The following is a 26,968-nucleotide window of genomic DNA, read 5'->3' as shown; positions in this document are numbered from 1 at the left end:
GCAGGTTAATTCTGTGTCCAGGGCAGCTGTCTACCAGCTCCATCTGGTATGCCAGTTGAGACCCTACCTGCCCGTGGACTGTCTCGCCAGAGTGGTGCATGCTCTAGTTATCTCCCGCTTGGACTACTGCAATGCGCTCTACGTGGGGCTACCTTTGAAGGTGACCTGGAAACTGCAATTAATCCAGAATGCAGCAGCTAGACTGGTGAGTGGGAGTGGCCGCTGGGACCACATAACACCGGTTCTCAAAGATCTGCATTGGCTCCCAGTACGTTTCCGAGCACAATTCAAAGTGTTGGTGCTGACCTTTAAAGCCCTAAATGGCCTCAGTCCAGTATACCTGAAGGAGCGTCTCCACCCCCACCGTTTGGCCCGGACACTGAGATCCAGCGCTGAGGGCCTTCTGGCGGTTCCCTCCCTGCGAGAAGCCAAGTTACAGGGAACCAGGCAGAGGGCCTTCTCGGTAGTGGCACCCACCCTGTGGAACACCCTTCCTTCAGATGTGAAGGAAATACAGTAGTACCTCACAAGACGAATGCCTTGAAAGACGAAAAACTCGCAAGACGAAAGAGTTTTTCGTTTTTTGAGCTGCTTCGCAAGACGAATTTCCCTATGGGCTTGCTTCGCAAGACGAAAACGTCTTGCAAGTTTGTTTCCTTTGCCTTGCAAGTTTGTTTCCTTTTTCTTAAAACCGTGCATTCAGGGGGTGCAGTTGCGACTTGACTTCGAGGAGCAACTCATAGCACGCGGTGTGGTAGCCTTTTTTGAGGTTTTTGAAGACTTGGGTGATTTTTGAAGCTTTTCCAAAATCCGTGCTTCGCAAAACGAAAAAATCGCAAGACGAAAAAATCACAAGACGAAAAAATCACAAGATGAAAGAACTCGCAGAACGAATTAATTTCGTCTTGCGAGGTACCACTGTAATTAGCTTTGTTGTTGTTTAGTCGTTTAGTCGTGTCCGACTCTTCCTGACCCCATAGACCAGAGAACGCCAGGCACTCCTGTCCTCCACTGCCCCCCGCAGCTTGGTCAGACTCATGCTGGTAACCTCGAAAACACTATCCAACCATCTCGTCCTCTGTCGCCCCCTTCTCCTTGTGCCCTCCATCTTTCCCAACATCAGGTTCTTCTCCAGGGAGTCTTCTCTTCTCATGAGGTGGCCAAAGTATTGGAGCCTCAGCTTCACAATCTGTCCTTCCAGTGAGCACTCAGGGCTGATTTCCTTCAGAATGGATAGGTTTGATCTTCTTGCAGTCCATGGGACTCTCGAGAGTCTCCTCCAGCACCAGAATTCAAAAGCATCAATTCTTCGGCGATCAGCCTTCTTTATGGTCCAGCTCTCACTTCCATACATCACTACTGGGAAAACCATAGCTTTAACTATACGAACCTTTGTCGGCAAGGTGATGTCTCTACTTCTCAAGATGCTGTCTAGGTTTGTCGTTGCCCTTCTCCCAAGAAGCAGGCGTCTTTTAATTTCATGACTGCTGTCACCATCTGCAGTGATCATGGAGCCCAAGAAAGTAAAATCTCTCACTGCCTCCATTTCTTCCCCTTCTATTTGCCAGGAGGTGATTACGTTCAAGCTTACGTAAGCGTAAATCTCCCTATTACAACAGGCCTTCATTCTTGATTTGACCTATTTTCCCCCCTTTACCTTTTTATTCTTGACTGACTGCATAGGGCTGTGTTGTGTTACAGGGCTTCCTGTTATGTAAGAGGCCAGTCTCACCAGACAGCTCATCAACTGATACTTCCCTTATGTATTAATCTTCCTCAGGTAAACAATGCTTATTTTGGCAGGAGATCAAAGCATGCAGCAGTGCACTTTATTATTGCAGAGGACTTTTTCTCTCGTTCTCTTTCAATGTATTTTTGGTTGCAAAAGGAGAGCTTCCTGTTTCCTGCAATGGCCCGACCAGATGAAGATTGAGGAGGAGTAGCGTTACAAATCTTTTAAAATGTTGAGTTAAATAGCTCCAGAAGTAGGTCAGGTTCTCAAGTTCATTAAAGAAGGCCATATTCAACAATCCTGGCATTTTACCACTTATTGACACACAAAGCTTAAGGCGGATTTGAAAGTATTGGTATAAAATGAACAAGTGAAGCAGAGAGTTAGTTGAAGAGGCCATAGAGATATTTAAAAGAGAGAGAGAGGGAGGGACAGAAAACAAATGAAGAAGCCTGTTCTCTGGCTTTTAAGATCTTTTTATCTAACAGAATGCCAGTGGCATGTCAAAATTTCTCTCAATCCAGCCCCAATTTCCAGCCCCATCATTAGGCACAGTGAGACGATCACTTCCGGCAGCAGATCTTCGTTGCGCTGGGAAGGGCAGGTGGATAAAAATCAATGATTAAATAAATAAATAAAAAATCAGATTTTTTTAAATTTAAATCAGATTTTTTTAATTTAAATTTAATTTTTTAAATTTAAATTGGAACTTTTTGATTTAAATCGGAACTTTTTGATTTAAATTGGATTTTTAAAATAAAATGCTTTTGGATGAATTCTCTCTCCCCCCTCCCCCAAATATAGTTTTCTATTTAAGTTACATTATAGACCAAAGGCTATTCATCAGGTAATAAGGATTTGTTTTAAGTTTTTCATGTGTGCTAAAATTCAGTCTGGTGTTTTTATTAAAAAAAAAAAATTGTTTAACCACATCTGTTAACGAACATGGATACATATACTATAATGTTATTGTTTTAGTTAAATAAATTGTTTAAATTGTTATTCAGGAAATGATTCTTCTTCTCCTTCAAATAAAGTACAGCAGGAAAGTTGTGCAAATATAAACAGATAACTTATTAAACCTCACAATAATTTCATAATTATCTGTCTGCTTATTTCTAATAGCATAACCAAATCAGTAATTTTTGATATAACTGTAAAAACTACTCTGAAAATTTATTATTCCAAAAACCTTCACCTGGTTGCAAATAATAAGCTGATACCAGCAAGAATGAGGGTTTCTGTAAAAAAGGGGGGGAGGGGGGAGATTTACTGCATTTTTCTGTCTATAAAACGCCCCCATGTATAAGACGCCCCCTATTTTGGGGGACTCCGATTTAAGAAAATGGGGGGAGATGTATCTTTGTATAAGATGCCCCCTATTTTCTGACATTATTTTTTAGGGGGGAAACCTAGTCTTATACACGGAAAAATACGGTAAATCAAGTCTTACTGACTAGTGATTTAAATCAATTTTATTTAAATCACACCCACCCTGGTTAGAATCATAGAACTGTGGTTTTTGAAGGAACCCCAGCGGTCATCTAGTCCAGCCTGCTACAATGCCTCTACCAATAATAATAATAATAATACCCCGCCCATCTGGCTGGCCCGAATATTAAAATACAATAATCTATTAAACATTAAAAGCTTCCCTAATGGATGGATGCAGCAGAAAGGTGGGAGGCCAAAGAGACCTCAGCTTTAGTGGGTTGTGAGAGAACCTCCAGCTTCAGGCCAAATCTGGATCAGGCCCCTTGCACTCTTCATAAAAAAGTCCCTCTTCCCTGCTCGCTGCCTCCTCAGCAGGTAAAACAGAATGCAGGGACAGAACTCTTTGCTTCTCTGGTTGGCTATCATTTCCGTACGATGCCATTGAGAAATGGAGCATAAAAGTCAAGGGAGCTGAATGGGGGTGTCTCTATGTGGCCCCAATCCACTTTCCTCAGAGGGAATGCAGCCTTGGTAAAGCTAGGTGGGCTAGGGGGAGGAAGACCAGTTGTCTTCAAATCGACTTGGGAATCTGGGAGAAGTCATGGATCATATGAGATTTTTTATCCTTATATGAGTTACGAAATACCGTGTTTTTCGCTCCATAAGACGCACCTGACCATAAGACGCACCTCGTTTTTAGAGGAGGAAAACAAGAAAAAAAATATTCTGAATAAAACAGTGAATGTATGATATTTGTGGTTCATGCTGCGGCCACAGACATGTGATTTGACGGTGAGTTTGGGGTAGCCCAATGCAAAAATCCTGAGGATCCATGGGCTTTTACCTCCCTCTCCCAGGAAGCCTCCTTTATCGCTAGCGTCCCTTATCTCCCCTCCGATCCCTTGCCGATCAGCTCCTCAGCGGCTTTGTTTCAATACCCCCTTCCCTCTTTCTTAAAAAAAAAAAAAGCATGATCTGCTTTTTGCCCCTGGGCAATTCGGCTCCAGGGACCACACATTCACTCCATAAGACGCACAGACATTTCCCCTTACTTTTTAGGAGGAAAAAGGGGCGTCTTATGGAGCGAAAAATACGGTATGTGCCTGTCCTGTTATTCAGTGAAGTCACTTGCATAGCAGATAATAATAATAATAATAATAATAATAATAATAATTTATTAATATCCTGCCCTCCCCAGCCGAAGCCGGGCTCAGAGCGGCTAACAACAATAAAAGTAACACAGTTTACATAAAATCACAATCAATTAACTGAAATACATTCTAAAATCAATTCATTCTAAAATCAATTCAGAATCAAATTAATGGCAACCATTGGGCTAGAGTTCTATGAGGATTACCAAAGGAGGGGGTCAGACTGTGCCTTGGGCAATAGCTCTGTCTTGCAGGGCCTGCGGAAAGATGTCAAGTCCTACAGGGCCCTAGTGTGATGGCCTGGGATTCCGATTCAGAGGCTGAACCAGAGGAATCCCAGCCTGCACAGGAGTCCCCGCCTCCAGGGCCGGCTGAACTGGGGCAGGGCCTTGATGCTGAAGCGCCTGCACCTGTGTCGGAGCCTCAGGAGCAGGCACCAGGTGATCCCACTCTGGCTCCAGAGGTGGTTGAGGACTCAGTGCCTGCAGGTGAGTCTCCCCCTGGGCCCAGTAACCCTTTAGCCTCTCCTGAACTGCAGAGGCTCAGGGCAGAGAGGCGGAGGGAACTGGTTTCTCCCAGGAGGAGTGCTCACCTTAAGGCCAAGAGAGGCGGGTCTCCTGGGGGCCGGGACCGCCCCTGGCCTCAGAACAGATAAAGGCCAGTCGGCCCGGTCCCAGGTTGTGGGAGCAACGTCGTTGTTGAGTTCCTGTTCCTGCCCGGACCCAGACCTGACTCTCCAGTGCTCCTGTCCCCGCCCGGCTTCCTGTTTCGGACCTCGCCCCGCTCCTTGTGGACTGATTCCAGGCTAGTGACCCAGGACCGGACTTTGACTACGCCTACGGTAACCTTCCCCCCGGGATCAGCACACCTAGTCTCTTGTGACAGAGCGTTCCACCAGATCGGGGCCACAGCCGAAAAAGCCCTGGCTCTGGTTGAGGCCAGCCTAACCTCCCTGTGGCCCAGGATCTCCAAGGTGTTTTTGTTTGAAGATCGTAAGGTCCTCCGTGGGACATACCAGGAGAGGCGGTCCCGTAGGTACGAGGGTCCTAAAACAATAACAATACAGCGGTACCTGCGTCTACGAACAGTCCTATTCATGAACTATTCAGCAAACAAACTCTGCAAAAACTAGAAGTAGGTGTTCCGGTTAGCAAACTTTGCCTCGGAAGCCGAACGGTGGAAGGGCACTGGTGGCGGGAGGCCTCAGTAGGGAAAGCACGCCTTGGTTTAAGAACGCTTTGGTTTAAAAACAGGCTGCTGGAACGGATTAAGTTCATAAACCGAGGTACCACTGTACTAGAATACAAAACTGGAAAGAGTGATGCAATAAAACAGGGCAGAGGAGTGGTTAATACCCAAAAACCAATCGAAGCAAATGTGTTTTTGCTGTGAAAAGCAAGCAGCTGCTCAGACTCCCCTGCCCAGAAAGGTGTGTCCATAGCACTGGGGCTGCAGCAGGAAAGGCTCTGCTCTTGGTACAGACAAAGAACACATTGACTTTGGTCTAAGTCAGGCTTCCTCAACCTCGGCCCTCCAGATGTTTTTGGCCTACAACTCCCATGATCCCTAGATAGCAGGACCAGTGGTCAGGGATGATGGGAATTGTAGCCTCAAAACATCTGGAGGGCCAAGGTTGAGGAAGCCTGGTCTAATTGCAGCACAGAAGAAAGAGAGGTTGTTATGAAGCCAGAAGCCCCGAAAAGAGAGCTGTGATAGTAGCAGCCGGTGGGGAGGAGCTGTAAACTGAGGCAGTGCTGGGAGGCCAGGTTATATTTTGTTGTTGTAAACTGCCTTGTGTATCGTAATCTAGAAAGGCCCTTCCTGCAAGCTGGTCCTAAGCTTCTGGGATGACAGGAAGACGACGGAAGGTTCAATGGCTGGCATGGCTAAGACTGAGGGTGTGGGACTTTAAATGTGATGCAGGATTATTGCTTTGCGTGCCCTTGCAGAACAAACATACCTGAGTCACCCTGAAAGGATGGCCCAGATCTGTCCACAGTGCACTGCAAGAGAGTTAGGGAACAGTCTGATATACACTTACCCAGGAATAAGGCCTATTTAACTCAATGGGACTTATTTCTGGGTATGTCCAGTTTAACTGCAGTTTAATGGCAGGATCTGCTGCGTGATCTGAGTTCAGAGTTAAGGCCAAGGGTGAAAATAGTAGATGGGGTTAGGGCTGCAGGAAGGAACTGAGGAGAAGGCTCCTGTATATATTGTTGGACTACAAGTCCCATCATCCGTGCCCATTGGCCATGTTGCTGGAGCTGAGGTCAGCTGAGGTCCAGCAATGTCTTGAGGACCACAGGTTCCTCGTCACTGATCTAGATGCGGGGGTGCTTATAATAATAGTAATAATAATAATAATTTATTATTGATACCCCACCCATCTGGTTGGGTTTCCCCAGCCACTCTGGGCGGCTTCCAACAGAACACTAAAGTACAATAACCTATTAAATATTAAAAGCTTCCCTAAACAGGGCTGCCTTCAGATGTCTTCTAAAAGTTTGGTAGTTATTTTTCTCTTTGACATCTGGTGGGAGGGTGTTCCACAGGGCAGGTGCCACTACCGAGAAGGCCCTCTGCCTGATTCCCTGTAACTTGGCTTCTTGCAGTGAGGGAACTGCCAGAAGGCCCTCAGCGCTGGACCACAGTGTCCGGGCAGAACAATGGAGATGGAGACGCTCCTTCAGGTATACAGGACCGAGGCCGTTTAGGGCTTTCAAGGTCAGCACCAACACTTTGAATTGTGCTCAGAAACGTACTGAGAACGAATGCCTGGTTTAAACAAGTTTGTACATAGGAACATATGCCAGGTCAAAAACTGTATTTATTGTGTGGTCAAAAACTGTATTGTGTGAACAGGCTCTCAACAGACTGCAGTTCTGATGTGCAGCATGTAGAACTGACACTGAACCAGGCCAGGCCATTTTTTTTTAAAGTTGACCTACTGTAATGGGCAAACAGGAACAATTAGCTGCTTAAGACTGACAACCGTAAAAGAACTTTTACTAGCCATTGTCCAAACACCCTGTACGCAGCAGTGCAAATCTCTCTGTGTTCACTCTTAAAAAAAACAAAAAACTGCTAATACTTTACAAATATTTAAAATACAAACATAGCCAACGGCAAAAAATAAAACGAAGGCTTGGGAGCTGTTGCCAGCCACTGAACTTGTAATAGCAGTTTTCAGAACCAGTGACGTCGCCAGCACATCTTTCATTCACACAGACTCTCCTCCCCGCATATCTGACTAGCAAATATTAAGCAGGAATGTGAAACCTTTCAGGCTGTGATGCTGACAGATGATGCAAACACTGATGAGAAGAGAACGAAGTTCCTTGCACAGACTCCTGAATAATAACAGCTTGGGAGAAGTCATGCCCCAACTTCAAGAAAAGTCTGAACTGGGCAGTGGTAGTTGTGCCCTTATGTCAGGGCAGCCCAGCCATGAGGCAAGGTAAAGCAAGAAGACTGCCTCAGGCGGCAAGATCCACAGGGGCGGCAGATCCCAAAGTAGATTTTTATTCCCCACCTTGTTCCTGATGTCGATCTTCACTCATCGCTACCCCCCTGGCAGGGAGGGGAGTGCCAATTTGTGGCTCGCCTCAAGTGGCAAAATATCTTGGGCCGGCCCTGCCTTATGCTGATTATCATGGGCCACCAAACAAGACGGCTCAGTGTGAGTTAAGTAGCTCAACCATTTTTCAGAGGTATCTGTATCGGTAATACCACTGAGCAAAGTTTTTAAGTGATGCCGGATCTGCTTACCGCCCGGCAAAGCTGGTGCACAGTGTTTCAAACCGGTCCGAACCAAAGCTGTTTCTCAGCGCTCTATGGCAGTAGCCTTCAGACCTGGGAACCTACTTGTGAACCAAGTATGTGGGAATTTCTTAATATTTTCCCCATATATTTGCACAACGACCAGTCCTGTGTTGTGACAATAGGCCATCTGAAGCCCTTGCCCTGCTCCCAACCATCCTCAGTGCTCCCCAACAGCCTTCAAAGTCTTGCCCAGCCTTGGGCCCCCAGATGTTCATGGACTACAACTCCCATCATCCTCGGCCACGCTGGGTAGGAAGGTTGGGAGGTTGTAATCCAACACAAGGCGATTGCCTTTTGGGTTGTGGTTTTCGGCGGTGGCACCTTGCCGAACTGAAGCCAACCCGGCGCCTAGCAGGACAGAGGCAGGGTATAAATGTAATTTAAAGCAACAGCAACTTAACAACCATAATCAACAACTACCAGTGTTTAACTGGGAAGGCCCAGAAGTCCCTCTGAAAGTCAACTGAGTTGATTTTTTTTACCTAAGGGGGAAAGTGGCAATTCCTTGGCAGTGCTGGTGGGGAGGAAGGGATGGCACTCTGCACGTGGCTCAGAACCCTAACTCCAAAAACATCACAACAACCATTGTTTAACTTGAAAAGGGGTGAAAACGGGGAGGGCCCAGAAGTTCCTCTGAAAGTCCCCCTTGTTGTTGTTTTACCTAAGGGAGAAGTGGCAGTTCCTAGCTGGTGGTGGGATGGGAGCGGCACTCTGCACATGGCTCGGAGCCCTGAATCTGAAAGCGCCACCACCACGACCACCATGGCTTGACTTGAAAAGAGGGGAAACCGGCAGTGTCTTCAGCACCGGGAGGGAGAGAGCGGCACTCTGCACATGGCTCAGAACCCTGAAAAACACCGAGGTTCCTTTTGTTGCTGCTGCCCTAAGGGGGAAAGTGGGAGTTCCTAGCTGGTGGTGGGTTGGCAGCGGCACTCTGCACATGGCTCAGAACCCTGAAAAACACCGAGGTTCCTTTTGTTGCTGCTGCCCTAAGGAGGAAAGTGGGAGTTCCTAGCTGGTGGTGGGTTGGCAGCGGCACTCTGCACATGGCTCAGAGCCCTGATCCCGAAAGCGCCACCACCACCACGCCTTAACTTGAAAAGGGGAGAGGAAAGCGGCAGCGTCTTGGAGGTGAGGAGTGAGGTGGCAAAAATCCTGAGGATCCATGGGCTTTTACCTCCCTCTCCCAGGAAGCCTCCTTTATCGCTAGCGTCCCTTATCTCCCCTCCGATCCCTTGCCGATCAGCTCCTCAGCGGCTTTGTTTCAATACCCCCTTCCCTCTTTCTTAAAAAAAAAAAAAGCATGATCTGCTTTTTGCCCCTGGGCAATTCGGCTCCAGGGACCACGCATTCACTCCATAAGACGCACAGACATTTCCCCTTACTTTTTAGGAGGAAAAAGGGGCGTCTTATGGAGCGAAAAATACGGTATGTGCCTGTCCTGTTATTCAGTGAAGTCACTTGCATAGCAGATAATAATAATAATAATAATAATAATAATAATAATAATAATAATTTATTTATATCCTGCCCTCCCCAGCCGAAGCCGGGCTCAGAGCGGCTAACAACAATAACAGTAACACAGTTTACATAAAATCACAATCAATTAACTGAAATACATTCTAAAATCAATTCATTCTAAAATCAATTCAGAATCAAATTAATGGCAACCATTGGGCTAGAGTGCTGCCCTAAGGAGGAAAGTGGGAGTTCCTAGCTGGTGGTGGGTTGGCGGTGGCACTCTGCACATGGCTCGGAGCCCTGATCCCGAAAGCGCCACCACCACCACGCCTTAACTTGAAAAGGGGAGAGGAAAGCGGCAGCGTCTTGGAGGTGAGGAGTGAGTTGGCACTCTGCACATGGCCCGGAGCCCTGATTCCGAAAGCACCAGCACCACGGGAAACGGCAGTGTCTTGAGCACCGGGAGGGAGAGAGCGGCACTCTGCACATGGCTCGGAACCCTGAAAAACACCGAGGTTCCTTTTGTTGCTGCTGCCCTAAGGAGGAAAGTGGGAGTTCCTAGCTGGTGGTGGACTGGCAGCGGCACTCTGCACATGGCTCGGAGTCCTGATTCCAAAAGCGCCGCCACCACGGGAAACGGCAGTGTCTTGAGCACCGGGAGGGAGAGAGCGGCACTCTGCACATGGCTCAGAACCCTGAAAAACACCGAGGTTCCTTTTCTTGCTGTTGCCCTAAGGAGGAAAGTGGCAGTTCCTAGCTGGTGGTGGGTTGGCAGCGGCACTCTGCACATGGCTCGGAGTCCTGATCCCAAAAGCGCCACCACCACCACGCCTTAACTTGAAAAGGGGAGAGGAAAGCGGCAGCGTCTTGGAGGCGAGGAGTGAAGCGGCGGCGGCACTCTGCACATGGCCCGGAGCCCCCTCTCCCCCCCCCCAAAGCGTCCTTACCTCTCCCCCCGCGCGGCTGCGGCTGCTCCGTCCACTCCAAGGCGCCTCTCTCCGGGTCCAGGGCGACCTCGCAGGCGCGCTGCCCCAGCACCAGCGAGGAGACGAGCCGGGTCCGCCGGCCAGCCGGAGGCGGGGACCTCTCGCCCATGGTGGCTCCGGTCCCCTTCAGCGGGGCTCCGGCAGCTGCCTCCGCCCGAGCGGCATCGCGGCTGACGGAGGGCGGCCCTCGCTCGCTGGCTGGCGCGGCCCGGCGAGGATGGCGAGGCTGCCTGGCGCCGCCGCCGCCGCCGCTCAGTCCGCCTGCGCGCGCGCCTCTGCCCAGCCTGGCATTTTAGAATCTGTTATCCTTCAGAATTTTCGCAGGTCCCATCCCACGGAGCATGCGCGTGGGTAGCGGCGGCGAGGGAGGGGGGGGAGGGGGGAGAAGGGAGGGAGGGGGGGAGGTGAGTTCGCGCAAGCCCAGCGGCCGCCGATGAAGCCGCCGCCTCTTGCCCTCAACCGGAGTTGCCCTCACTACTTCTTCTTCTTCCCTTTGGTTGTTCGACGGCAGGAGGAGGAAGAGGGAGGAGGAAGGCGAGTCTCGAGGTGGGGTGGGGGGATCTTCGCAATGGGATCCCCAGGGGTCATCTAGACCAACCAAGCTCTGCTTTAAAAAACTCCAAGGAAGGAGAGTGCGCCAGCAGGTGCAAGGAAATAATAATAATAATAATAATAATAATAATAATAATAATAATAAATGATGACAATATATTTATTATTTATATTATTTATATGTCACCCATCTGGTTACCCCAGCCACTCTGGGCGGCTTCCAACAAATGGTGCCGCTGTGGGTTAAACCACAGAGCCTAGGACTTGCTGATCAGAAGGTCAGCGGTTCGAATCCCCTTGACTGGATGAGCTCCCGTTGCTCGGTCCCTGCTCCTTCCTTCCAACCTAGCACATCGAAAGCACGTCAAAGTGCAAGTAGATAAATAGGTACCGCTCCAGCGGGAAGGTAAACGGCGTTTCTGTGTGCTGCTCTGGTTCGCCAGAAGCAGCTTAGTCTCCTTTAAGGCAGTGTTTCCCAGCCTTGGGCCTCCAGCTGTTTTTGGACTACAATTCCCATCATCCCTTGCCACTGGTCTTGCTAGTCAGGGATGATGGGAGTTGTAGTTCAAAAACAGCTGGAGGTCCAAGGCTGGGAAACACTGCTTTAAGGAGAAAAGGAGAGGGCAACTATTTTATTTTATTGTTTGTTTGTTTGTTTCTCCCGAAACATTTATACGCCTCTTGATTGTAGAAAAATGACAACAACCTCCAAGTGGTTTAGCAGAGAAGGGGGGAAAGATAATAAAATCATCATTATCATCATCATACAATCATGATTCAAAACATACAAAAAGTTTCAAGTCAGGATAAGGCTAGAACATGCATAGGCCAGGCATAGGCAACCTTTGGCCCTCCAGATGTTTTGGCTTACAACTCCCATGATCCCTAGCTAACAAGACCAGTGGTCCCTAGCTAACAAGCTGAAACTCATACAGACATCCAGGGATTGCTGCTGATTATAGGGTGGAAAGAATCAGGAACCCAAATAAATTAACCCATATAAAAGACTGCCAAATTCAGCTACATCTTATTTCAAGGCTGGGAAAGAGACACCGTGCCTCAGTGTAGGTCGGTGACAAATTCTCTTGTGACACCCCACTTCCCTGTCCAGTAAATTTAGAATCCGCCAAAGAGCATTGCTAAATTTGACGCCACCCTGTTTGCCACCCTGATGCAGACTGTCGAGGATCTGACAACACAAAGGATGCAACAAGGAAGTGGAACAGCTCTGAGTAACAGATGAGGCTCAAGATGCCATATTACTTTCAGGAACTAGCTCAGTTTCATGTTTTGCAAGATGCATTCTGATTTGGTTCTTCGGTTTACCAATCCCAATACGTTCTTCTTGTCTGGGCCTTTGTGGCAGCCCTTGAGACGTGACGCTTGATACAAATGTCAACTGCTATCCAGTGAGGTGGGCTTGTTCAGCTTTTGCTTTCCTGCTTGGAATCTTACTCCCCCCACATAATGGGGTCCATCAGCTAAGCCAGCCTAGACCTTGTCCCAGCTGGCATGTGGAGTAGCAAGTTTGTGTGTGGGTTTGTGGGTTTCTTCCGTTTTTTCATGACTTAACAATGCTGAATTAAATGCACAGATTTTTTTAAAACAACAACAGGAAGGTGATTTTAAATTGTAGGGGGTGGACTATGAAGGAAACCTCATCGCTGCAGAGATGGCACCAGACTTGCCTTGCCCCGGGGTGCTGGCAAACCACGCTACGTCACTGCAACCATTTAAATTTCCCACTGGGGCATTGTAGGTAGTAACACTCTAGGATGTCCCAGTGCTAATCAGGGCACTGCTGCTGTCTGGCACTGTCAGAGCAACCAGGCTAAGCCCATTAGGGCTTGCTCACATAGGAGGGTGGCAACTGATGTGTCACTGTGTCACTCGCTTCTGGTTTGTAACACCCGTCATCTTCCTGCTTGGAAGGAGGCAAGCCTAGTGAAATCACTTGCCCTGAGTGGTAGTGGGTATCATCCTCTGAGGACAGAAATCCTTGCATAATCCAGTCATGCCATTCGGACCTTCTGCATCATTACTCATCCCTAGCTAATGCTAATTGAGAGGAGACAAGCCAGAGGAGTGAACTGTGACAATATATATACAGTAGACCCAGGGCAGATCCACACTGTATATTTAAAGCATATTCAATCTACGTTTCAATCATGGGATTTCCTTCCAAAGAATCCTGGGAGCTGCAATTTAGCCCTATAGGGCTACTTTCCCCAGCACCCTCAAAAAACCATATATATATATATATGAAGTGATGGACATGAGGCAGGAGTTGATAATGCAGGTGAGCTGCGCACAGGTGAGCTGCATGCAAGCTGCCGGCCAGCCCTTTGGAGCCTCCTTTTATTGAGACAAATATGCCAGCCAGGCAGATACATTTTGGGCTGTGACCTTTACACATCTTCTGGTCCCAAGATCGTGGGGTGGTACAAAGTTATTTTGGCACCTGTTTCCACCGCGTCATTTTCCCCTTGCACAGTGTATGGCAAAGGAGACAAAAGGTCTCAGAGACAAAGGTTACAGACAGGGCACCGCAGACTACTGAGACCGCAAAAGGTTAGACAGAGGGAACGATGTTCAGACAGCCGTAGCTTTGTCTGTGAGGGGTGTGTGTGCTCCGCACCCCAAGGTCACGTGTGCAGGCAAACTGTGGCTGCCTGCGGGTGGGGAAGTGTGCTCCCTCCGGACTCTACTCCCCACTCCGCGTTCATCCCTACATATATATATATGGAATCGTGCTTTTCATGTGAACCTACCCTGACCCTGAAATCATCTTCTGAGGCCCTTCTTCATGTGCCTCCTCCACAAGGGGTCTGGAGTGTGGCAGCACGGGAACAGGGCCTTTCCTGCAGTGGCTCCCCATTTGCGGAATCCTCTCCCCAGAAGGTTCACCTGGCGCCTTCATTGGACACCTTTAGGCGCCTGGCAAAAACATTCCTTTTTAACTAGGCCTTTGGCTGATTGACATCCAATGCCCTTTAAAAATGTGTTGGGGGTGTTATTGTTTTTATTTTTATTATATATTTTGTTTTTTTTATATTGTGATTTTATGTTTTAACAACCCTGAGACTGTGGGTATAGGGCAGTATACTACTACTAATGATGATGATGATGATGATAATGTGGTTGAAATGTAAAGTGTGGATCTGCCCCAAGTCTCCTTTTGCAGATGGGTTCCTTGAGCATTTATGCCAATAAATTTTTCTCGTTCAACTTACTAGTTTGCATTGGGCTCATAGTCTGGGGAAAACTGGGCTAGACGATTGCCAGGATCTTTCTATTCTGAAACCCCTCTAACTCAATGAATGAGAAAAGAAGACTTAAGATGAAAGGATGTAAGAGACCCACGCCAAGTCCACAGGAGGTATGTAGAGTCAAATTTATTCTGACTTCATATGCCAAAAACCATTCTAAGCTGCTTTTCACTGATCAGCACGCAGGAAAAAACCGGACAGTCTATAAGTGTATGTGAAATGTCCTTTGATCAATGAGCGGCATTACTCACTGTGAGCGCTCCTCTGAACGGTTTTTAGTCGTCTTTTAAAATAGCATAGCGATTATTGGAAATAGCCTCGTCTGGGTTGGGGAAGAGCCCCCAACAAATCCCTGTCAAGAGGGATTCCAGCCTCTTATTCATGCCATTTTCATTTTAAGTGAAAGGCAATTGAGGGAAAGCTATTGACATAGCAGAGGGCCTGGGAACGGATCCAGGAGATAATTTGCTTTCCTGTGGATGCAAATACCACAGTCGAATATGATCCGCTGAGGTTTCAGCAACAGCCTTTCCCTTTCAAAGCTTGTAAGTGCCCCTAAGAGGCGGAGTGAGATGCTAAAGAGAATCTATACGGAAGTCTCTGTTTACAGCTTTAATGGGATTAAGATCAGGCATTAGCCCTATTAAGGTGTCGCTTCTCACATGCTTTGCATTGCTGCTGCTTCTTTCTTCTTTGGCAATCACTCATAGCCAAGTAAGATTGTATTCCATGAACATGGTCTTAACAGTGAGGCTATGACTGTGGAGGCCAATTTTGGATCCACACGTCCTTCCACAGTGGGGACATAGATTTCCGGGTAGGAGTTGATCACAATGAGGGATTGCCAAGCGTGCCTTCCTCTTAGCATGTTTCTCCCTTTTGTCCTGAGTTAGAGCGTCTTCAAGGCCCATGACACCTTTGGTAAAGGCTGTTCTCTAATCGGAGCGCTCGCAGGCCAGTGTTTCCCAGTTGTCGTGTTTATACTACATTTTCTTAGATTTTCTTAGATTTGCCTTGAGAAAGTCTTTAAACCTCCTTTGTTGACCACCAGCATTACGCTTTCCATTTTTTAATTCGGAATAGAGTAGTTGCTTTGGAAGACGATCATCAGGCATCCGCACAATATGAACAGTCCAACGAAGTTGATGTTGAAGAATCATTGCTTCGACACTGGTGATCTTTGTTTCTTCCAGTACATTGGCATTAGTTTGCCTGTCTTCCCAAGACATTTTTTTGGAGACACCATTGATGGAATCTTTCCAGGAGTTGGAGATGGCATTTATAAGTGGTCCATGTTTCACAAGCACACAGTAAGGTTGGTAGTACAATAGCTTTGTAAACAAGCATTCTGGTTTCCCTGCTAATGTCCCGGTCCTCAAACACTTCAATCAGGAGAAAGCTGTACTCACAGAGCTCAGGCGATGCTGGATTTTGGCATCAATGTCAGCCCTTGTGGAAAGATAACTGTCCATTTAGGAGAAATGATCAACATTTTCCAATGTTACACCATTCAGTTGGATTTGTGGCACTGCAGAGGGTTGTTTCGTGCTTGTTGGTGCAGCACTTTGGTTTTTAGGATGTTGAGCAATAGGCCAAGCTTTTCGTAAGCTTTTCATTGCATGGTGAAGATAGCATGAGGTGCATTGCCATTCCTCCCTCCCATCACATTCCCTCCTAATGGCCCAGGTGTTCAGTTCTCTCCACACAATGGGACGCAATGAATGTCTGCAGAGGGGAACTGGCTCTAGCTGTGGAGGCTCCCGTGAGGAGTGTTAGAACCCCACACAATCAGGGTTCTAACTTGGGGGGGGGGAGCCTTCAAGAGTAGAACCAGCTCCTTGCCTTGTGGACAGATAAAAGCTGGGAAGAAGGAAGTTCACCAGACCTAGGCTGCGTACATGTTATGGACTGAGTTGAACAGGATCCAAAAGGCAGCAGTCTGATTGGTCCTAGAACAATAGGATTCAGAATGCAGCAGTCTGATTGGTCCTAGAACAATAGGATTCAGAATGCAGCAGTCTGATTGGTTCACAGGAGCCACCCAATCCAGCTCCAGGTGGAAGTGAATCTGCAACCTGATTGGCCTACAGGTGAATCCCGGAATTAGCCAATCACATGGGGCCCATTGTGTAAATAATGTATATAAGGCAGACATTCTGGGGGAACTTCCATTCCTCCTCACCACTATGAGCTGAATAAAGAGCATGAAATCCACTCTCGACTCTGAGTATATTTCAGTACACAAAAGCCTGCTTGTAGCACATAAATGCAGTTTTTATCCACCAGGAAGAAGGGATGCTAATTCTCACATGCTGTTTTCAGTCTGTTTATTACATTTATATACTACCCTTCCACACCCTTCCAACATCCTGCTGATGAAAATCGGGACATGACACAGCCCCTCAACACACTTAAAATCCGCCCCACACCAATGCCTCTCTGCCCCCTTGCTCAGATACATCCCCCCAGTGGCATAATGTGGGTTGCCAGCATGAGGGGCTGCACAGAGGAGTGGGAAACTGACGGAGTACTCATGCTAACTCAACTGCCTAATGGCTTTTGCGTCACCCAGGAGATTGCAGTAGTAGAGATAAGAAGAGTCATTCCATTGCATGGAGAGGTCACTTCCTGGTTCGCATGGAGAAGCCGTTTTCAGTGGAGCCCGCAGATGTATTGAGGCAGCACCGGGTGTTGAAGTTTTGCACCCATAACCATTTTTCACCCCCTAATGTGACATTCAGAGATCCAGTCAGAAGCCTGGATGTCTTCTTTCATTCTGGGATGTCCTGGTCAAATTGGGGTGGTTGGGGGGTATGCCCTTCATACAAAGATCACAAAGTGGTCTACAACATAAAATTCTTAATACAAGAATAATAGAACAATACCCCCCATAGACTGTAGATTGTTTAATCGGCCAAAGGCCTGGTTGAAGAGGAATGCTTTCACCTGGCACCTAAATATATGGCACGTTGAGGACATTCTAGATCAGGGGTCAGCAAACTTTTTCAGCAGGGGGCCAGTCCACTGTCCCACAGACCTTGTGGGGGCCAGAATATATATTTTTTTTGGGGAAAGAAAGAATTCCTATGCCCCATAAATAACCCAGAGATGCATTTTAAATAAAAGCACACATTCTGCTCATGTAAAAACACGCTGATTCCCGGACTGTCCGTCGGCCGGATTTAGAAGCTGATTGGGCCAGATCCGGCCCCCGGGCCTTAGTTTGCCTACTCATGGTTTAGGGGGGTCTTCCCTCCCCACCCATCAAATTCATAACAATATGTTTAATCGCTTCCAAGGAACCCGGCGCAATTCTGCCTTCGATGCAAAGCACATATCAACAATAAATGCTATATTTCCAAAAACGTGTTAGTCCTATTCTGCAATCCTGCTAACTGAAGCAACATGTAAAAGTAACACGTGATAAAACGAGCATCACCGATCACAAAAACTGGAACAGCAATCCAAAGTGAGAATTTGAAGTGCCTGAGGCTGCTCCCTTAACGTATCTTTGGCAGGGCCATTTGCTGGAGAGCGTTTTAAATAAAAGGACACATTCTACTCATGTAAAAACACACTGATTCCCAGACCATCCATGGGCTGGATTTAGAAGGTGATTGGGCTGGATCTGGCCCCCGGACCTTAGCTTGCCTACCCATGTTCTAGATTGATTCTAGATCCTGCTGTCCGCAATGGTGCGAGTGGTTACAAACATCTGACACCCTCCCATTGATTAGGTTATCCATGCTTTTTCCTCCCTGCACACGAACCAGATCAATGAAGAAGGAAGTACAGTGGTACCTCGCAAGACGAAATTAATTCGTTCCGCGAGTTTTTTTGTCTAGCGAATTTTTCGTCTTGTGAAGCACGAAATCCCATAGGAATGCATTGAAAATCAATTAATGCATTCCTATGGTCAAAAAAGGACGCAGGTGGCGCTGTGGGTTAAAGCCTCAGCGCCTAGGACTTGCCGATCGAAAGGTCGGCGGTTCGAATCCCTGCGGCGGGGTGCGCTCCCGCTGCTCGGTCCCAGCGCCTGCCAACCTAGCAGTTCGAAAGCACCTCCGGGTGCAAGTAGATAAATAGGGACCGCTTACCAGCGGGAAGGTAAACGGCGTTTCCGTGTGCGGCTCTGGCTCTGGCTCTGGCCAGAGCAGCGATGTCACGCTGGCCACGTGACCCGGAAGTGTCTCCGGACAGCGCTGGCCCCTGGCCTCTTAAGTGAGATGGGCGCACAACCCCAGAGTCTGTCAAGACTGGCCCGTACGGGCAGGGGTACCTTTACCTTTACCTTTATGGTCAAAAAAAGTCCAAAAATTCAAAAAAACCCCACACAAACTCCCAGATTCTTGCAAACCCCTCCTCAACTGTTCCCCCAGCCACCCACCACACAGAAATTCAAACCCAGATTTTTTTTTTTTAAAAAAAACAGCACACTGGCCCAATGGTCACAGAAAATCATAAAAATTCAAAAAAAAAAGAACCACACAAGCTCCCAGATTCTTGCAACCCCCCCCCCCAACACCAAGTCCTTGAATTCCAAACACCCCAACCCAAAATCCAAAAACCACAAAAAAAGTTTTAAAAGTTTAACTTACCAAATGGATGCAAAAGAAGTTTTGGAAAAGCTTCAAAAATCACCAAAGTCCTCAAAAACCTGAAAAAAGGCTACCAAACCGCGTGCTATGAGTTGCTCCTCGAAGTCAAGTCGCAACTGCACCTCTTCAAGCAATGCACCCTGAGTATTAACGGTTTTAAGGAAAAGGAAACAAACTTGCAAGACGTTTTCGTCTTGCGAAGCAAGCCCATAGGGAAATTTGTCTTGCAAAGCACCTCAAAAAATGGAAAACTCTTTTGTCTAGCGAGTTTTTCGTCTTGCGAGGCATTCGTCTTGCGGGGCACCACTGTAGTAACTGTGAGCTTGGTCTTTTCCCACCCACAATGCCATTGGACAGTTGTGGCTGCATCTCACCAACACACACACACACCATTACCAAGGACTGTCTCAGTGCCGGATTTACATATAAGCTAAACAAGCTATAGATTAGGGCCCCACTCTCTTGGGCCCCCCAAAAAAATTAATGGAAAGAAACAACAACTGGATCTACATTTCCAAAATGTATGATAAAATAAAATAAAACAAAGCAACAGTGTTTTGTGTTGTGTAGGCTCCTATGATGTAATTAATGGGCCCCGCCTGCTAGCCGGCTCCCTAAAATATCACTGGTTTGCTCCTTTCTATATATAGGGTAGGGACGCGGGTGGCACTGTGGGTTAAACCACAAAGCCTAGGACTTGCCGATCAGAAGGTTGGCAGTTCGAATCCCCGCGATGGGGTGAGCTCCCGTTGCTCGGTCCCTGCTCCTGCCAACCGAGCAGTTTGAAAGCATGTCAAAGTGCAAGTAGATAAACAGGTACCGCTCCGGCGGGAAGGTAAACAGTGTTTCCGTGTGCTGCTCTGGTTTGCCAGAAGCGGCTTAGTCATGCTGGCCACGTGACCCGGAAGCTGTACGCCGGCTCCCTTGGCCAGTAAAGCAAGATGAGCACCACAACCCCAGAGTCGGTCACGACTGGACCTAACGGTCAGGGGCCCCTTTACCTTTATATATAGGGTGCCTACATTCTGCATGGACTGGTTGCATGGCAACATGTGCAAATGGCTTGAGACACCTATTAGGTCCATAAATTACCATATAGCATATATTCAACAAAAAACCAGCGGCAATTTGTTGTTGACAAAGGACAGCTGGACATATAAAGGGCCCCATTACATTCAGTAGCTTAGGGCCTCATCAAACCTAAATCCGGCCCTGGACTGTCTCCACCTGTTTTCAAATGGGCACACTGTGGAGTAATGCAGAATCCATCTGCAGGGAGCTTTTATTTTCAGAACGAAACCACTTTCTCAAGAAGCGATTCACAGTGGGCAAAATAAAATAATGACAATGCAATAGAACTAGATTGTGTATGGACTACACAGGGAAATAAAGCCATGTACTCAAGTCTTTGTTGAGTGCAGAATCAAATGTGTGTATGCAGCCCTAATCTTTACCAGACGGATGTTTTCACACTTGCTTCTTGCTAAGATTGAGGATATGTAGAAAAGATTTCTTTTGTTTCAGCTTTCGGTAAACTAGATTAGCCACACAGCACATTAAAGACAATCTGGGAAATTACGGGATCTTTAAATTAGTGTAATTCAGGGGACGCACAAGCCTTAATTTTTCAATTGTGGCAAACTTTGAATGTTTTGCCATTTCCTCTTCCTGGTTGAATGTAGAAGGAGCTGGTGTTTTTGTCTCCTATGCCATGCAATCATGGTGGGAACGGGGATGTTAATAATCAGAATTGAATTACAGCTAGGATTGAAGCAGAATGATTTTGAACTGCATCAGAAATAAAGTTTAGCTGATTAGCCAACGCGCTTCACAGGATTAAAGAGCTAATCAATCAGTGTTAGCAGGGTCAGATTTTCAGTGTAAGTTGTTGTTAGTACTAGACGTGGGTAGTTACTGTAGAGAAGCTGTTAATGCTATTATGCTTTACTGGCAGATACAACACAATCCATTCATTCTATCCTTACTTAACCTGGCTCAGCCCATCTGAAATGTGGAGAGTGTTCCCTTTCTCATCGTCTCAAGCTATTGATTGGGGTTTAAAGAAGAGGTGGGGAATCTGGCCCTCCAAGTTGTTGAGTTCCCTCAGCTCTGACCCCTGCTTGATGAGCGTCGGTAGAGTCCAACAACAGGTCATCTGCTCTTGATCTATTCTAAGGCATGGGTAGGCAAACTAAGGTCCAGGGGTCGGATCTGGCCCAATTGCCTTCTAAATCCGGTCCGCAGATGGTCCAGGAATCAGGGTGTTTTTACATGAGTAGAACGTGTCCTTTTATTTAAGACGCATCTCTGGGTTATTTGTGGGGGCTGTCTGGTGTTTTTACATGAGCAGAATGTGTGCTTTTATTTAAAATGCATTTCTGGGTTATTTGTGGGGCATAGGAATTCATTCATGTTTTTCTTCTTCAAAATATAGTCCGGCCCCCCACAAGGTCTGAGGGACAGTGGACCGGCCCCCTGCTGAAAAAGTTTGCTGACCTCTGATTTAAGGGGTTGTTCCAAATGGCACAGAGCAGAAACATACCCATTCAAGGCCAAGGGATAAGCTAAACACATCATCTTCTTCCAGTGCAGTTCATCATACAACTGGGCAAATTGCCAACTTACATTCCTCACATTGATTCTTTTTTCTTTTTTTTTTTAAAAAAAATTATTAGTTTTTACAAGAACAAATTTAAAACAACAAAAAGAAAAAACTTTTAACATATCCATATATGAGATTCTTTTAATCCTGTGACTTCCCCCCGTCCCCTACATGGGTCCTGAAAATAATTTTTTTCTAAGGCTACTTATCATTATGTTCTCCAGAGTTCTCATCTCTCTAAATTTCCCAGGTCTTTCATTTCTTTACAAGTTATTTTTAAAGTTCAGCTAACGTTTTCATTTGTTTACAATGGTCTCCTAAGTAAGTTATGAATTTCCCCCATCCTCTTTTAAAGTCATTATCTTCTTGATTCCTGAGTCTCCCAGTCAGTTTTGCCATTTCAGCAGAGTCCAGCAGTTTGGCTTTCCATTCTTCCCTAGTGAGGACTATTGGTTCTTTCGATCTTTGGGCTAGTAGCACATTTGCAGCTGTTGGCGCATACATAAACAGTCTTTCCTGGTCTTTTGGGATGTCGGAACCTGTAATTCCTAATAAGAAAGCTTCTGGGTTTTTTTTGGACAAATGTTATTTTAAACATTTTTTTTCCAGTTCATTATATATCAATATCTGGAAGGACAGATCCTGAAGCTGAGGCTCCAATACTTTGGCCACCTCATGAGAAGAGAAGACTCCCTGGAAAAGAGCCTGATGTTGGGAAAGATGGAGGGCACAAGGAGAAGGGGACAACAGAGGACGAGATGGTTGGACAGTGTTCTCGAAGCTACCAGCATGAGTTTGACCAAACTGCGGGAGGCAGTGGAAGACAGGAGTGCCTGGCATGCTCTGGTCCATGGGGACACGAAGAGTCGGACATGACTAAACAACAACATATCAATTCCCCCAAAGACTTTGTTATCTTACATTACCACCACATATGATAAAAGGTACCCTCCTTTTCTTTACACTTCCAACAAATATTGCAGCTTGTTCTATACAGTGGTACCACTGGATGCAAACGGGATCTGTTCCGGAGCCCCATTCGCATCCTGAGTAGAATGCAACCCACGTCTGCGCGGGTCGCGATTCACCGCTTCTGCACATGTCCATGACATCATTTTGAGCATCTGCACATGCACGAGTGGCGAAACCCGGAAGTAACCCATTCCGTTACTTCCGGGTCGGCGGGGAGCGCAACCCGGAAACGCTCAACCTGAAGCATATTTAACCCAAGGTATGCCTGTACATTTTAGATAGGAGGAGTCAGGTACCACCGATACATCATTTTCATATAATTTCACCCCTTTATTCCTTGTTAGGAGTTGAGGAGCCATGGCTGAAGAGGTGAAATATCTCTTTTGGGTTGGTTATATTATCCTAGACCCCAGAAATGGTGGCTAGACGATGGCTAGACCAGCAGTGGCTAGACCAGGCTTCCTCAACCTCGGGCCTCCAGATGTTTTGAGACTACAATTCCCATCATCCCTGACCACTGATCTGCTAGCTAGGGATCATGGGAGTTGTAGGCAAAAAACATCTGGAGGGCCAAGGTTGAGGAAGCCTGCTCTTAACTTTGTTCTATCATACCATTGGTTCGTATTAAAAGGAAAAATGTGAATTAAATTGTGAAAACCAATTTCTCTTTTTAATCAAGGCACTCAGTTAAACTTTTTGGCCTAGATACTGTTGCACACTATTGCAATCTATCAAACATGTCCCGTTTGGTGACCCAACGCAACAGAAGACAAGTTCTTCCATAACCATCTGATGAGACTGACAGCAGAACGAGTTCTTGTTCAATGAAGCCAGGCATTTCTGTAACCAGTCCTTACCTATCAGTTGTCACTGAGGCCAAACTAATTTAGTCAAAATATAATTCATTTAATTTTGTAGCCCACCTTTCTAGAATGAGAACACTAGCCAGGTAATACTCAGAGAGGGGGAGAGGGTAAATGCCTCAAAAATCCATGCAGATAAAGCTCCAAAATTTAATTTTGTAAAACAAAGAATGCACATAAATGTCAAGTTTGCTAAAGAGTGCCAAAGAACTACAGGCCCGCCCAGACATCCTTTTAATTGTGCATTCATGATTATTTGTGTTCATTTATGGTATTGTTTGTTTCTTTCTATCCTGCCATTTCCTCAGAAGCAGGATTCAAGTGAAAAGAAATGCAAATAAAATGCAGAGAACTAGAAACGTATTAAAAGTTATGGTTAAAAAGTAATTCAACTATCTACGCAATTAAAACAATGTGGAAAAAAAGTCTATTAAAATGCAGATTTGATGGTAGGTAAAGGGACCCCTGATCATTAGGTCCAGTCGTGGCCAACTCTGGGGTTGCGGCGCTCATCTCGCCTTATTGGCCGAGGGAGCCGGCGTACAGCTTCCAGGTCATGTGGCCAGCATGATTAAGCCGCTTCTGGCAAACCAGAGCAGTGCACTGAAACGCCGTTTACCTTCCCGCCGGAGTGGTACCTATTTATCTACTTGCACTTTGACGTGCTTTCAAACTGCTAGGTTGGCAGGAGCAGGGACTGAGCAACAGGTGCTCACCCCGTCGCGGGGATTTGAACCGCCGACCTTCTGATCGGCAAGTCCTAGGCTCTGTGGTTTAAGCCACAGCGCCACCCGCATCCCTTTGATTTGATTTGATGGTATTGGACTATATATGATCCCACCTTCAATGCTGATTGTGCCTGCAAAGGTTTTGGGATAGACCTAGGGCTTTGTTTCTGATGACTCCATGCTCCGTAGCTTCCTGCTGCCATCCTGTGTTTTGGCACAAATCATTTCTGAGTTGCTGTTCTTTTGTCCTGATTGGTTGAGCTATAGTGAAGAATATCCTTCTGGACAACGATGATGCTGTAACATCGGGGAAGCATTACAGAAGAACAAATAAAGCAGAACGACATGTGGACAACAGTCCAGTATAAATTCAGTAGGAATGTGGTATTAGTGTGCCAGTGATGTTGCAGAATTCACCCAGGAAAGACAGCAGTCTGTAGGGCCCTACAAGGATCCATTTCCAATTCTCATTTAGACTTGGAGTTTTGTGTGACCACCGCATATTTTGTTTTGCTTTTCAAAGTTTGCTGAAACCTCACACCATGGGTAGGCAAACTAAGGCCCGGGGGCAGGATCCGGCCCAATCAGCTTCTAAATCCGGCCCGCCGATGGTTGAGGAATCAGCATGTTTTTACATGAGTAGAATGTGTCTTTTTATTTGAAATGCATCTCTGGGTTATTTGTGGGGCCTCCCTGGTGTTTTTACATGAGTAGAATGTGTGCTTTTATTTAAAATGCATCCCTGGGTTATTTGTGGGGCATAGGAATTCGTTCCTTTCCCCCCTAAAAATAGTCCGGCCCCCCACAAGATCTGAGGGACAGTGGACTGGCCCCCTGCTGAAAACGTTTGCTGACCCCTGTCTCACACAGAAAGGGAATTAAGCTCATTTATATGCTAATTAATAGCACAAATGACTTCAACTAGTGTATGTTAATTGTTTGTGGATCCTGCCAATTGAAAGGAGAATCTTCAAGAAATATGTGAAATAATCTCTCCCGTCCTCCGTTCACATCCTCAATTGTTATCAGATATTCTGAGAATTAAAGCAAGTTGTGTTTGAATGGAATAATCTTCACTTTGATCGTTGTCCGGCTGAATATTGAAGTAAAGATGAAGATGACAGCTGGGTATGAAGTTGTCTGAATTGCTGATACAAGGATGCAAATGAGCTCCGTCGCTTTGCCTAAAAGTGCGGAGCTTAGCTCTTTCCACACTGCGTCTTTTGACAACTCAGCATATACGTTGGGCCAAGCTGTCTGGCTTTCGCTCTCATTTCCTTATAGCCTCAGATGGATGTCTAAGGATGTCGGGAACAGCATACATAATTAGCCACAGTCAATTAAACATGCCTCAGAAAGAGGAAAATATTTATCTCTGCAGATTAGGGTTGCCAGCTGACCGGAAAATAACAAAGCCCTGGCCTGCTCTTCTGCTTTTTAAACTGTAGTTGAAATCAGCATGTGGTTTATTTTTATTTTTTTCCGGAATAGCGATAATCCTGATCACCTACTAATGGCTGCAGATCAAGTTACTGCTAAAATGTAGGAACTAGAGGGGAAATGGCACATTAAGTCAGGGAACACTGCCACGGTAACTGTCTATTCAGTGCAGAATACTGCCCCCTTACAGGCACTAATCACACACACCCCAAGTAAAAATTGGGGAATATTGACTGGCTTTTACTTGTTGGGGCTGAATGAAAAGATTATGTGGGTCTGGGCACCAGCAGTGCAGTGGGGAAAGTGCACAATTGCCTCTCACCACATGACCCGGAAGCTATACGCCGGCTCCCTCGACCAATAAAGTGAGATGAGTGCTGCAACCCCAGAGTCAGCCATGACTGGAGCTAATGCCTGGAGGCGGTTGGAGGATGGATGGTGGCTAACAGATTGAGGTTGAATCCTACAAGACAGAAGTACTGTTTTGGGGGAGAGGGGGCGGGCGGGTGTGGGGGATTCCCTGGTCCTGAATGGGGTAACTGTGCCCCTGAAGGACCAGATGCGCAGTCTGGGAGTCATTCTGGACTCACAGCTGTCCATGGAGGCGCAGGTTAATTCTGCGTCCAGGGCAGCTGTCTACCAGCTCCATCTGGTATGCCAGTTGAGACCCTACCTGCCCGTGGACTGTCTCGCCAGAGTGGTGCATGCTCTAGTTATCTCCCGCTTGGACTACTGCAATGCGCTCTACGTGGGGCTACCTTTGAAGGTGACCTGGAAACTGCAATTAATCCAGAATGCGGCAGCTAGACTGGTGAGTGGGAGTGGCCGCTGGGACCACATAACACCGGTTCTCAAAGATCTGCATTGGCTCCCAGTACGTTTCCGAGCACAATTCAAAGTGTTGGTGCTGACCTTTAAAGCCCTAAACGGCCTCGGTCCAGTATACCTGAAGGAGCGTCTCCACCCCCACCGTTCGGCCCGGACACTGAGATCCAGCGCCGAGGGCCTTCTGGCGGTTCCCTCCCTGCGAGAAGCCAACTTACAGGGAACCAGGCAGAGGGCCTTCTCGGTAGTGGCACCCACCCTGTGGAACACCCTTCCTTCAGATGTGAAGGAAATACAGTGGTACCTCACAAGACGAATGCCTTGAAAGACGAAAAACTCGCAAGACGAAAGAGTTTTTCGTTTTTTGAGCTGCTTCGCAAGACGAATTTCCCTATGGGCTTGCTTCGCAAGACGAAAACGTCTTGCAAGTTTGTTTCCTTTTTCTTAAAACCGTGCATTCAGGGGGTGCAGTTGCGACTTGACTTCGAGGAGCAACTCATAGCACGCGGTGTGGTAGCCTTTTTTGAGGT

General features: G+C 46.8%; 1 protein-coding gene and 1 long non-coding RNA gene across 2 annotated transcripts in view; one reads left to right on the top strand and one right to left on the bottom strand.

The window, feature by feature from the left end:
• CERK (ceramide kinase) overlaps nucleotides 1-10,757 on the bottom strand; it is a 47,318-nt gene extending 36,561 nt beyond the window's left edge. The window contains exon 1 of the mRNA XM_079994268.1: nucleotides 10,551-10,757. Coding sequence (XP_079850394.1) covers nucleotides 10,551-10,698 — 148 coding nt within the window. The 5' untranslated portion in view covers nucleotides 10,699-10,757. The remainder of the gene's footprint in view (nucleotides 1-10,550) is intronic.
• Nucleotides 1-26,968, top strand: part of LOC307226021 — a 242,783-nt gene that overhangs the window by 24,323 nt on the left and 191,492 nt on the right. The gene's annotated exons all lie outside the window — the stretch shown is intronic.

Source organism: Podarcis cretensis, assembly GCF_951804945.1.
Source record: "Podarcis cretensis genome assembly, chromosome: 10".
NCBI lineage: Eukaryota > Metazoa > Chordata > Lepidosauria > Squamata > Lacertidae > Podarcis > Podarcis cretensis.
This window is presented reverse-complemented; position numbering and strand designations above follow the sequence as displayed.